Source organism: Homarus americanus, unplaced genomic scaffold (genome assembly GCF_018991925.1).
Source record: "Homarus americanus isolate GMGI-L3 unplaced genomic scaffold, GMGI_Hamer_2.0 scaffold50564, whole genome shotgun sequence".
NCBI lineage: Eukaryota > Metazoa > Arthropoda > Malacostraca > Decapoda > Nephropidae > Homarus > Homarus americanus.
The window spans coordinates 3,868,710-3,882,200 of NW_024715014.1; the positions used below are offsets into that span (position 1 = coordinate 3,868,710).

General features: G+C 33.6%; 1 protein-coding gene across 12 annotated transcripts in view; it reads right to left on the reverse strand.

Annotated features, from left to right (window-relative positions):
* Positions 1-219: 219 nt before the first annotated feature.
* LOC121853353 (dedicator of cytokinesis protein 7-like) overlaps positions 220-13,491 on the reverse strand; it is a 76,127-nt gene continuing 62,855 nt past the window's right edge. For 8 of the 12 annotated variants that reach the window (XM_042347503.1, XM_042347444.1, XM_042347458.1 and 5 more), the window contains 3 exons: positions 12,949-12,987; positions 6,623-6,779; positions 220-4,217 (listed from right to left, as the gene is read on the reverse strand). In XM_042347503.1, coding sequence (XP_042203437.1) covers positions 6,671-6,779; positions 12,949-12,987 — 148 coding nt within the window. In that variant the 3' untranslated portion in view covers positions 220-4,217; positions 6,623-6,670. The other 4 variants (XM_042347449.1, XM_042347467.1, XM_042347476.1 and 1 more) reach the window with 4 other exon arrangements.

Here is a 13,491-nt window from a genome sequence, read left to right on the forward strand (position 1 = left end):
TCAAACATCTTTGAATACTTCCTATACCCTAGGATGTGCCAGCCTTTTGTAGATGAAAATTTGGTCCATAACGTCAAAGCCTTCCAAAATCCCTTTTTGTCACCATGAATTTTGATTTTCAATATTCCTTTGGTAAATTTCATTCATGGCATCCACAGGTTCTTCATTTATACAGCAAAGTAATAGACATGTACAGTATACTATGAATAATACAAGAGGTTTATAAATTAAAAAAGCTTTAGTACATTGTACAGCATTTAGAAATGCATTAGAACATTTGGTACAGTAATGTACAATACTGTACATCATAAAATCATATGTGTAAAAGCTTGAGAAGACACTACGGATTCTACAGAACAAATAAATTACTGTTCATTTACATTTAATTATTAAATCAGATTAAATAATATATAGATTATTAAATAACATCTTTGGTGTAAAATGAAGCCTTAAGATAACAAATACATGAAATAAGCAAATTAATGCTAAAACCATTGGTACATTATAGGTTCATGCTTCCCAAACAACGGAATTCTCTTTTCAAGATTACCAGCAATATAAATTCACTCTTGACTGAAGACAATAATTACAAGTTATAAATTACAAGTAAAATCCAGGGAAAGGTCACTGCCACTGAGAGAACCTTACATGCTATTTAATATCTAACATAAATGACTAATATTAATATTGTATATAGCACTGAACTTTTCTGAATAGTACAAATATGATTCCTAAAATACTTGAAGAAAAAATTTACTCAAAATTTAAGGTGTTGTAACCTGGATTAAAAAAGTGCCAGTATGATTCCAATTTACATAATATTACACTATTGAAGTACTGTACTAAGATTCCAATTTATTGGATTAACTTGGGCCAAAACTTAGTTTTTACATCCAGATTTATGGTAAATTTGAGCATATACTGTATTAATCCACCTGTGGTAGTACAGCTAGGTATACAGGTATATTACAGCATAAGGTGTTATACTGCTAGCTTTGGTATCTTATTTTATGAGATGGGAATACATCTGTGTAATGGTAGAATTTATAAAATACTCAGATATTTAGGCAAGAGGGAATCATCTTGGCACTAATAGGTCTAAAACCCACACAGATAAAGAAGCTAAATTCCTAAGCAATGAAACCCATTTTTTATACTTTATGATAATGTAAGACCTATGAATAATATCATTCAAATGAACTCTTAACGAAAATTCACGTGAACTTCAAACTGCATACAAGAAAGAAATGTACTGTACTGTACCCTTAAAACACAACACTGAGACTCTTCCTGTTGGTTAAGTTAGTCTACGGATTTCAGGAGGATCGCTAAGCCAGATTTGTCCTATGTATTACTGTACTTTCGTCTGTTAATTAAACAAAAACAGTTCAACAGAATTCTGGTGATTCAGAGTCCAGTAATGTGAAATCTTACTATTAAACATCACTTTCTATAATTACATATTGCAATCTTATCCAGGAAACAACTGCTTTTTTTTTGATGTGAGATAGTTAAAAAAAAAATACAACTAATTTTTAAGGAACATTATGATGGACTAGAAGATGTAAGCATGGCAGTGTGCCCTCTGAAGGACTTTACTACTGTACAAAGTGATCTAGCTGTATTTTCAAGCTAAGTTTGCCCAGTGCCCCATGGTACTGTAAACTTTTCCATAATCTGCTCAATTACTAGCATGAAAATGGTAAAATAATGTGAGATTAATATGCCTAAAAGACTAATTTTTCCTACAATACCTGTAGTTGTGACGAACTTAGTGAAGGAAGAATAAGACTTAAATATATGAGATAAGGTAATGTAATATGTAATGATCATGAGAAAAGACCAGTACCTGTAGTAAATTAAGGTTGAATAACATTTTGGTGAGGAGAATTGAAGGGGAACAAGATATTGTAAGTGAAAATGACCAGATGAAATAAGCTACACACAGCAAGGACAAAACCCTGGAGTGAGTTAACCTACAGCTGTAACAAGGATTCCTCTAAGACTGCAGATGGCTGAAAGGGGTCTGAAAAAATATTATACTATATATTTTTTGGTTAAATCGGTGGGAATAATCGCAAATAACATGGGAAAGAAGAAAAATGTAAACATGGTGGTAATTTCTTTTTCCAGCTTATTGTAAATGTTACTCTACTATACATTTAAATACTGTATCCTTATTATACTAGATACCATTACTAATTTTTATAAAGCTGGCCCCTGTAATGAGAATAGGTAGGTCTATGTTTTCCAATATTGTTTATGGAAAGATGTCTAGCTTAACATTAGGAGTGGCTGCAAAACAGTTGACGGATATGAAGGAACAGAGCTTTACAAAGCTGTTGTATATAGTTGTTAGATTCATTTGTCTAGTCAACACACTTGAAGTTCACCATCATCTTCAATGATTTACAACTATTTTCCACAAAACATTGATGATGATGATAAAGACAAGAAAATTAAAAAGGCCATACAAACAAAGGTAGTGAAAAAAGTAACTTGAGAAATATTTAATAGGTGACTGCAAACTGTTTAAGTGTGGTTATAGCTCATAAGTATTGGGTAGATCAACATTCTTTAAGGATAACTGAATAAAATATAAAATACCAGGGGTAGGGATAAAAATAACTGCAAGTTAACATGTATGAAATAGGTGCTGGAAATGGTCCAATCTATCAAAGAAAAAAAAGGGATATGGAAAAGGAAGTTTGGCTTGTGAAAACCTCAAAAAGGAAATACTGTGACAGTGAACAGTAAAGTGAAGAGGAATTCTGGATATAGATGATAAAGAAAAGAAATTGATTCCAAAATTTTTAAGAAAACACTGAATATTAAAATGGAGAACTAACCCATGAATTCTCAATACAAAAAGTGAAACATGAGAGATGCAAGTTGAAAGAAAAGTTGCAGAGAGAGAATAATGAAATGTGTATTAAACTGAGAAAGTTTCTGGGGGTGTAAGGAATACATGTAACCACTGTGAGAGGTCATTTCGTATGGCTCACTTTTCAATTAGGAGTACAGTGAAACATTTCAAATCAACTTTGTCATATTACAGATAAATTTATATCACTAATTTCAGGAAAGCTTTCATCAAACTGGTAACAAAACTTTACTTTAACCTCACTGAACCCATCAGCAGAGACATACACAGATCAACATGCCCACATTGCTATCCTACCTGAGGCAAGAAGATATACAATGTTCCTGTCCCAGTTCAGAGTTTGAATCAAGCAGTACATCAAATGGCTTGGTAATGCAGTAAGCTAAGCTTGGGAAGACTGTGAATGAACTTGTAAATAAAAAATTACAAATGCTGGACACCAGTTGACTCTGACTTACCTCTTTTTTTTGACAAGAATGCTCTTTTTTATTCCTCCAAGTTATCTTTACAATATACTGTACAGCTGATATCTTAGGAGTACATAACTCCCTGTACATCACCCATAAATAGTTACAAATCAAATGCACTGATATATTTTTACATTGCCTGGAGAATGTGACATTAAGTGAATTCCACAGTGCTTATAAATTAAATAATTTAGCTCTGAACTATGGTAATAAAGTTTGTTACCGTACTGATAGACAATGTGAGACGAAGAGCCCCCTTCTCACCTTGAGAGTCACACCTTGGTTTGAGATTCATGAACAGGATCATTCACGTACAGAAGCATACAATCAAAACAGGGACAATATTCCAATACAAACACACTATAAACATAGGTTTCAAAATAAACTACAACTGGGAAATGCATATATTTCTCCTTTGGCAACTACTCAATGGTGTCTAAACTCTATCATAAAATATATGTTTATTTGGTCCTTTGTTTGCAGGATTAATGCTCAACATACCTAACTATGTAATAGTAGTAAAATGTTTATACAAACTATTGAATAATTAATACTGTACTGACATGTTTTTACAATCCTATAAGGAATGTTAGAAAACCAAGGTTTATTATAAAATAAGAAGGAACTTAGCACCATTAATGATAATACAATGGAGCATCAAGTTCATCTTAAGAACCATTTAAATTTTTTTTTTTGGAATAAGATGACTATAAAATATTAAACTACAATATCACCAACTTCTGCAAGTACTGTACAGTAAACTGGTTTGTCAATATTAGCTAAAACAAAATCATATCTTGAGAAACTTGGTGAACAATTCTTCCTCACGGAGAAATCATTCTTAGGGACTTCCTTGTCTACAGTCACTGGAAGGAAAATGAAGAATTAAATTGTCTTAATTCAAATATTACATTGGTTGCAGATAAAACAGTGAGTGTCTGATTAGTAGATTAATTTCTTAAAGCAGCCCAGAAAATGTTAATTAAACAATGGTAATTCCTGATGTCTGATTTGCTTATATTCATTTAGTCAGTTCCCATATTTCCACAAGGGTGGCAAATGCATACTATTGTCCAAACACTTATCACAATACAGTATGACATCACATGTTCACCAGCTGCAGAGCCAACACCTGGAGTTTGTGATGCTTGGCCAATAAAACCAAAAAGCTGCTCGAGTCTACATTGAATAAAATTTTGCTTTTTTAAAAAGATAAAAAAATCTGTACAGTAAACAAGAATGTCATACAGAATTTTTGGGTCAAGATATTGCATGTGCCAACCTCACCTCAATGAAAGCAAAAGATTAAACAATATGGAGAGAGAGAGTAAAAGATTAGTACCAAATTTAAAGTTTTTTTTTTCAGGAGAAACCAATCATGAGAAATGGGTTACCAAAGTATTAAAAACAAAGGGATAGGGCTATTAGGTAAATATCTATGAACATATTATAAAGCAACATTTAATTTCTAATATAACTCCTAAACATTATCCGGTAAAACCTCAATTCTCTAGGTTTATAAATTCTATCTTTGCCAATCACTTTGTTGTGTTGGTTCCTCAGAATGAAAATGGATTATACAACTTCCTCAAATCAGGAATAGTTTACATAAATTGGAAACATCTATTTGTTTTCAGCATGAGGAAATCCTCTTTAATATTTCTAAACCCCCATTTTTTCCATTATTTTGTTCCTAGGACCAATAACCTCAATAAATATAACTTTAAATATCCATTTTAACCGTACAGTATTACACTTTATAAACAAGAAGAATTAAGCCAATCTCTATTTTCCTTTACTTTATCTTATGATTTAGCAGTGAAGTACAGGACCTATCCAGATTTATTTCATGGTGTAAACTGATATTAGAATTTTAATCACTTTCAATATACCCTGTACAGTGGTCCCTCAATTAACGAACGGTCCAATTAACGAAATTTCGGTTAACGAAAGCCTTATGAGAAACACTCTTTGTTGTGCGCATCAGCTGATCTGCTAGTCCGCCAATACAGTAATTGGTTCTATGTTTACATTCGTTTCCAGTGGAGTAAATATCAAAAAAGTTGTGCTCTTGAATATTTTTGCATTTTTAATATTAAAATTATTGATCATCCTGAAATTTAGTTCACATATCGATAATATACAATGCAGAAATTATTATGAAACATGAAGAAGACATTAGAACCAATGCACTCTGTAAAGAATATGGCATGTCATCATCGACTGCCTCTACAATCAGCTGTTTGATATGTAAACAAAGCTGCCGGGAATACGACATACACACCTCAAATAAGTTAAAATACAGTATTCTATTGTTTTTTATTTATTATTGTACAGTATACTGTACAGTACAGTACAGTACTGTAATTAGTTTATATTTAATGTTTTGTTAATTCTATTACCATTATACAGTACTTTGTATGTACAGTATACTTTTTCTGTGAGTTGGAACCAATTACCCAATATCCCATTGAAATAATATATTAACAAAATTTTCGGTTAACAAACGACTCTGTGGAACCAATTGTGTTCATTAATCGAGGGACCACTGTATTATCTATAAGAGTAAAAGGCTATTGGGTTTCCTCATGTGTTATTTACCTATGGTATGAACCCATCTACTTTTCTTCAGGCCTCATCCATTGTTTCTTATTTCCCTCCTGACACAAGTTAACAGAAAAATGAGACAAAAACTTGTAGAGCAGAAACATACATTAGGTAATATCTTCCTTTATACTGTACTATTGTAAAATGAATTAATTCATCTGCTTTACTTTATAAGATGTTGAAATACATTGTTAATACTGTATGTATCCATATCTGAGGAATAACACAGAAGAAAATAATATCTACATTTAAAAGACCTAAAACTGCAAAGACTTTCAGCATTAACGAGTACAGCAATAATTTCTTTTTAATATTTAAAATGATTAGATATTCCTTCCATCTCATTTATGACCATTAAAACAACCAATTATCTAATCCATGAAAGTTAATTATAGTTTTATACACAGTACAGTATATGAAAATACTGCAACCTAAGACAATTTATCCTATCAAAGAACATCCAGAATTCTGAGGATCTGTTAAATATTTTTGAGGTTTTACTGAATATGTTTTAATTTATTTTCAAGCTTAAGTTCATGTATTAATTAAAAAACACTCATACAGTATTTCATAATAAAAACAAAAAAGTTTAGCAGGTTAATAATAATGTGAAAGTTATAAAAAGACAGAAAATAATGCAGTATTCCCATGCCAAGCTACTTACTGTGCTGTGCAACCCTGACTAAAGTGCGAATACTATACGATGGCATCCCTAGCACTCCGTCCCAGAGGCCAACCCTGGGTCAGAGTCTCCTGAGCCTCCAGACACAAGAGTTTCCCCCGAGCTCGTGCTCCCAGTAGAGTGACGCCAAGATGTCACTCTAGGGTTAGAGTGTTAGAATCAGAGTACTATGAATTCTTAGAGAGGAGAGTTTTTATTCCAGAGATATACAAGAGAAACTTGATTAACTGAAAACATGCCAATCCATGACTTATCCACAGGTTACTAGAGAACACTTACTAGCTATAATAACTTAGTCTGAGTTTATAAAAGCTTCAATGCACCTAAAATGGCAGAAAAAACTAAATGCTGAAAAACTGCCACCAAGAAAAAAAAAAATCTATACAGAGCATCCATAAATCATCTGACCCATCTTAAACCCTAAAAAATATCATAGGTAGACCATCATGGTTTTATTATACTTGATAAACAATTTATAAAATATTTACTTACTGTAGTAGGCTTCCACTTGTGCAGCCCATTCTATCTATAATATTTTTGAAGTTATTTAGTTTTAAAATGGGTCACATAATTCATTGACATTCTTTATTATTTCCTCTACTCAGAAAAATAAATATCCTTCATATTGGTCAGCACTTGACTCATAACTCCTGTGAGCACTTTCTTAATACTGTGAAGTCAAATGTTTTAAGATTCCCTGCATCTAATTAGCTGGTGCTCATACAAAATATTTATACAATCAATGCTGTCCAAAATTACATCATAATAATAATAATAATTGTATATCCTTCATAACTACAGTATGATCATGAATTTGAAATAAAAAATTACACTTTTTTATTTAAGCAGTAGTTTAATTTTCAAGTTCTACGAATAGAGTAAAAACTCTTAAAATAAATATACTGTGTACACTATACAGGATCACCCAAAAAAGAATGCCCTGATCTGAATACTGTACAAAACCATTCAAAATTTGGGCATTGTGTTTCGATAACCCATTTATATACATGTACCCGGTAGGTATATTTACAAACAGGCATAGGCAAATGGTGTAAGAGACAGAGAGAGACTGATCGATACAATATAAAAGAAAAAGCAGGTATAACCTCGAACAAGGAAGAATATTAGAGAGAAAAGTTTAAGAGCAGATTTACAAGACATGAAGAATTATGGCTTCGTGTATTAATGAAAGAATACTTAGGATCAAAAAATTACCCATGAATAGAATCACAAAGCCCAATGCTATAATCATGTTGGCATTAAAGTAGTCTTTATGAACTACTAGTTCAGCTTAATTTCATAAGAAATCAACAACAAAATATGAGATAATGAACAATAAAGTTTGGATACTGTACTTGTTTTTTGCCCTCGGCTTTAGTCTCATTTTGAAAGTATAAAGTAATAGAATGGGGGAAAGGTTATAGAAAGTAGCTATAGTTGTTCTAAAGGTAAACAAACAATGTAAACTATAACCCTGAGTACTGCACCATCAGATTTATGAAAGATATGTAATTATTTCATAAAAAACAAGACCTAAAGTGCCCAATTGATTATAAGGTATGGAAAAAATTATGAGAAAGTGGGTGTGGTGCATATGGGGTTGCTGCTCGGAAGGCCGACATTTGCCCAAATTAACAACGAAAACAGCTTTTAACTCTCTGACTACCCTTACATTTAAACTGAAATGTCTTGCTACATGCCTGATTAGTGTACTTGGAGGGGAAGCTGGGTATAAAATTAAATGTTTCAAAGAAACTGGAGTGGATGAACCTCCTGGTCAGCCATTACATAAAAGAATAAGAGGATATTCACCTGCATAATTACCATACACACTATACAAGGGCAAGTCTAACTATGTGGTAATACAGACATACTGTACATTCACTTAGAATCTTTATACGTAATGAAATTCTAAAGGAAAATATACATCTAGAAATGACAAGATGTGGTGGTGATCAAGCAATATATAAACAACTACAGTAATTGCCTATAAATTTGATTTAATTCTATTCTAATTGATGATATTCCTGTGAAATATTTAGAAAGCATATAACTGTAATTTTCTCATCTAGTGTAATGATAAAAAAAAACAAATTCATGTTATAATGCTGAACTACTGTTCAGCCAAAATAAAATTAGATTGAATAAAGAAGAAGAATGATCCAGGTGTTTAGCTACAAAATGATGGTCAGCACATTCACAAATTATGTACTGTACAAAACAAAGCCAAACAGAGTCATAGCAGAGCAGTAAATAAAATCACAACAGCTGCCGTGTTGTTCATGTCAAGTCTAAAACCCACTACCTACCCCTAGACTCTTGTAGAGACCGTGGCTCCACATTTCTAAGGAAACATGAGTCAAGATTTTTTTCCTCTTACTTTGTGGTACAGTATTTATATGAAGTGTGGTGACTATTATCCACGTTCAAGAAGTTAATAAAAAATTAATGTAAACTTGGGAGACATCAGTATTGTAATTCTTGTTATCTCATCAAAGGGTTCTGGGGTTGTTTTAGACCTGACTACAGACAGCTCTTAGTGGCTGAAATGGCAGATCTTGCAAGAACATTGGTTGTGCAATTCAAAACTTGATTTGGAATTTATATTGAGTACAGTAATACCCTGGTTAGCGCTGTTTCGTTATACTCGTAGTGCTCTTGCTTGCATCTTGGAACTCCAGGAAAAATAAATAAATAAAATAAAATAAATAAATACCGTAGTCACAGGTACAAACACTCATAACACGCAAAGAGCAGCTCTCTTTGTTTTTACGTACTTGGCCAATCAGCACCAAGTGCTTAAACTGTGGACACAATATTGTTGACTCACTGATTTTTTTTATATTAGTGACCATTTTCTACTCATCATGTCTGGAAAACGGCCTGCAAGTTTTAATGCTGCTAATGCGTCTAATGTGCCACGAAAAAGTATTGCCTTGGATGTAAATTTACAATTGTTGAGGTGGTTGGAAGCTAGTGAGCATCAGGTGCATGTCGGTGCTGCTTCCAACTTGTCTAACTTGTCTACATTAACTGTTAGAACCATTATTAAGAATGCACACAAGATAAAATCTTCAGCCATGACAACCACGAAGTTGTTATATTAAGTGTAGGTCTTATTGTATGACAAACTTGTGAGTGGTTAACTGAAGCACAGTGTGTGGTGGTGGGTTGGAGATCAGCTGCTGCGTAACGCTTGGCAACACCTGGTGCATGTTACCACTCCACCTCTCTAATAACCCCCACCTTCCTGCTTTCTCACTTCATATTTTAAAATGCTATGTAATATAATGTTGAACGGATATAACATTGCTCATTTATACCTACAATCAATTTTGTGAGTAGATATCAGCTATTCAATACAAGGGGTCCCAGACTTAAGAATGCCCGCTGATGCGAACAGGGTTAAACTTGAAATTTACAGTATTTTATTTACCTGATGATATATTTTTTACTTTCATTTACTGTATTTTGTCATTCTATTTCTTCTTTTCTTTTATATTAAGTGATTTTAGATGTATATAAGGACTTGGCCTATGATATAGTGGGATTTTAAGCATTGTTCTGTTACTCTGGTATGCACATAGCACGTGTTCCGACTTACCCGGTACATACAAATCCGACTTAAGAACGTCCTCAGGAATGGAACCCATTCGTAACCCGGGGACCCCGTGTCTGACCCACTTTCATCATCGCCACCTAAAACAGTTTTAGTTATGCAAATGTGGATTAGCGTCAACCAGATCAGAACCATACGATATGCACCACTTCTCGCCCGCCTACCTCCCTCCCACCCATGCACTGCATCTCACACTTGTTCATCAAATGACTCTTTCATGATACAATATTGTTTATTTGTTATTCATTTATTAGTAAATATATGTTACTGTAATCTATGTTTATTAATGCCCTGTACTATTCATATACAATACCCGTACTGTATATATCTCACAGGTAAAATATAATGTCATCATGATTACGTCTCCATATAAGCAATAGTATAATGACCCCTTAGAACGTTGTTTTGGATAGCGCTCCATTATCCAGGAACGTATTTTGAGAGCTAAACGGGGTATTACTGTATCTAGTATCTAAACTTCGTCAAACAATTTAGAGATGTAGCACTTCACTGTACTGATGTATTAAAACCTTTTATTCTCCGTAGTTACAAACTGTATCAAGTTACAGTTTCAATATAAAATACAGCAACCCTCTCTAGCTGTGAGCCAGCCATGTTTATTGTTGATTTGAATAAATAACAAAAGGCTGAAGTAATATAAACAAACACTAATATCAGAGGTACTAGAGTTGGCAGAGCATTGTAGCTGAAGTCAAGAGCCAGAGCACACTTCTGACAATTCTGACTCCAGCTTCAGTTCTACTCTGACTCCAGGCACTGCCAGCCTGAGTAAGTGCAGTATTCAGTTTTAAAGTGCACAGCTATCATTAAGAATTTTCCTTCAACAATCATACCTATCTGTTATTACTTGGAAGAAGAAAAAAAAAAGCATTGTGAGGACACTGTAAACAGAGTAAAATCAATTAAAAATATGGTGAAATAGGCACAAGTAAAAATGCCACGGTCCTGTAATTAAGGCGAGTATAAACCACTCATGATGACAGACAAAAGAAACCAACAAAACACACCATAAGTATAATCTATATCAGTGGTTCTCAACCTTGTTTGCCCCATGCACCCCTTTCACCATATGTCAGAATGTCATTCCCCCCTCCTTTCCAAGATTGTCTGCCTCAAAAAGTACATTCCAAATACTATGCATATAATACTGAAAATCCTTTATTTTTTCCATATTAGTATCAGTTTCCCCCCCCCCCCTGAAAACCTGAGGGGGGAAATTCCCCCCTGGTTGAGAACCCCTGATCTATATGAATATCATTGGCAGATTTGGTTTGGCTGGTTCATTTTGTCAATTATTTTAATTGGTATAGGCAGGGTAATGTGGGTGGTCTTGGGACAGGAATGAAGCAGACCCCAGGGAGGGATGGTAGGGGAGAGGCTCACTCACCCTAGGCCCTTGTTAGCTTAGATGTGAGCAGCTCTCTGCATTTTTCCCTCACTGAATACATAGCATTTTGTGACTAACCACTTTATCCTTTATGATATCAACTTTAAATTATATTGAAACACCTCAGCTATTGTGGGACATATCTTAAATTTGACATTACTTTGTTTACATGAACTTTCTAGTGAGTACAGGGGGCCACCCAAATTCGCGGGGGCTAGGTACTCAAGATGGCCGTGAATCGCCAAATCCACGAAAAATATCTTTACTTGTGTACAAAGAAATGTATACAAGTACTGTACTGTATTCCCCTTAAGTGTTTGCCCTTAGGACAATTATTTCTTTTACCTGTAATATTGTATGTGTGTGTAAACACACATACACACACAGACAATACACATACAAATAAATGATGGGAAAATCCCCTCACAAATAATCAGAACCAAATTTATTAAAAATGTGAGTCTACCCCCAAGTATGTGCTCTATTACAGTACTTTATTAATAGAGCACGGACTTGAGGGTAGACGGTCACATATTTAATAAATTTGTTTCTGATTATTTGAGAGGATTTTCCAATTATTATTTATTTGTATGTGTTTTGTGTGTGTGTGTGTGTGTCTACACACACATGCATATTTACAAGATACAAGTAAACGAAATTACTGTCTCACGAATGAATGGCTCCTTGTCCCAGCCGCAAAAATGCTGGCAACTTTAAAACTACCCTCGAACATTCTTGGATACATCCAGGGTGTCATCCGCGAATAACCAAGAACCGCGAAGTAAAAATCCGCAAAATTGGAGGCCCCCTGTACTGAAAATGTTTTCACTTTTTGTTTGCATGGTTAATAGTGAAGCTATTTATCTTATACTTTATCCAATGCTGAGTTTCCTGCACAGTAGTTTACATAAGATGTGTACTTTTTGATGCTTAATATCAGGTTTTGGGTCTCATGAAGGAATTTGATACTGAGAAGTTAAAAAGTAGTTCGTATGGCAAATGACTCGGGGTTTAAAGAGGAGACTAGATTCTTGGTTTAAAGAGATGAGAGCCTGATTCTTGGTTTAGGGAGATAAGGGCCTGTTCCTTAATTTAAGGAGAAATGGCAACTTAAAAATAGTAATAGATACATACCATTATTAATATCATACCCATTACTTGACAAAGAGAATTAGCCTGGGGTGATATTTACTTAAACAATAATGAAAGAAGTGCAGAAAAACATATACAGTACCACCACCACAACATAACAAACATGCAGAACCCAAAATGTGCACCTACCCCACAGGCACCCGTAACCTGGGTGTCGAGGATATTGTGCTGCATGCAACAAATTAGTAATGGAGGATTAGTCAAATATCATGCTGAAAACATAGTAAAAATTATCCACATCAACTGTAATCTTAACATAAAAAATAACTTTTAACATCTAATAACATATGTAAAAATTTGTGTTCTTAGTAATATATAATGAGATTAAAATTCATACTGTATAAAGTTCCTTTACCAAAATGGTGATATACTCTGAATTTATCACTAATTCCCTTGGTATAATCTACTGGCACCAGGTACCATCTCTTCAAAATGGTCAGCTGCAGTAAACATAAATTCTCTTGCTTATATCTTTTATGTGTCTAGAATGAAATTTCAAAACAGCAAATTTCACTACTTATACACATTTACTGACATTCATTTACTCCTGTGTCTAGAATAAATAATATTCCTTTCATCAAGAAGGAAACCAATGGATTCAATAATGGGAGATAAAGTACTGTGGGATGTTATATAATAAAATTTTATCCAGTTACAGCATTCCTTTTTATG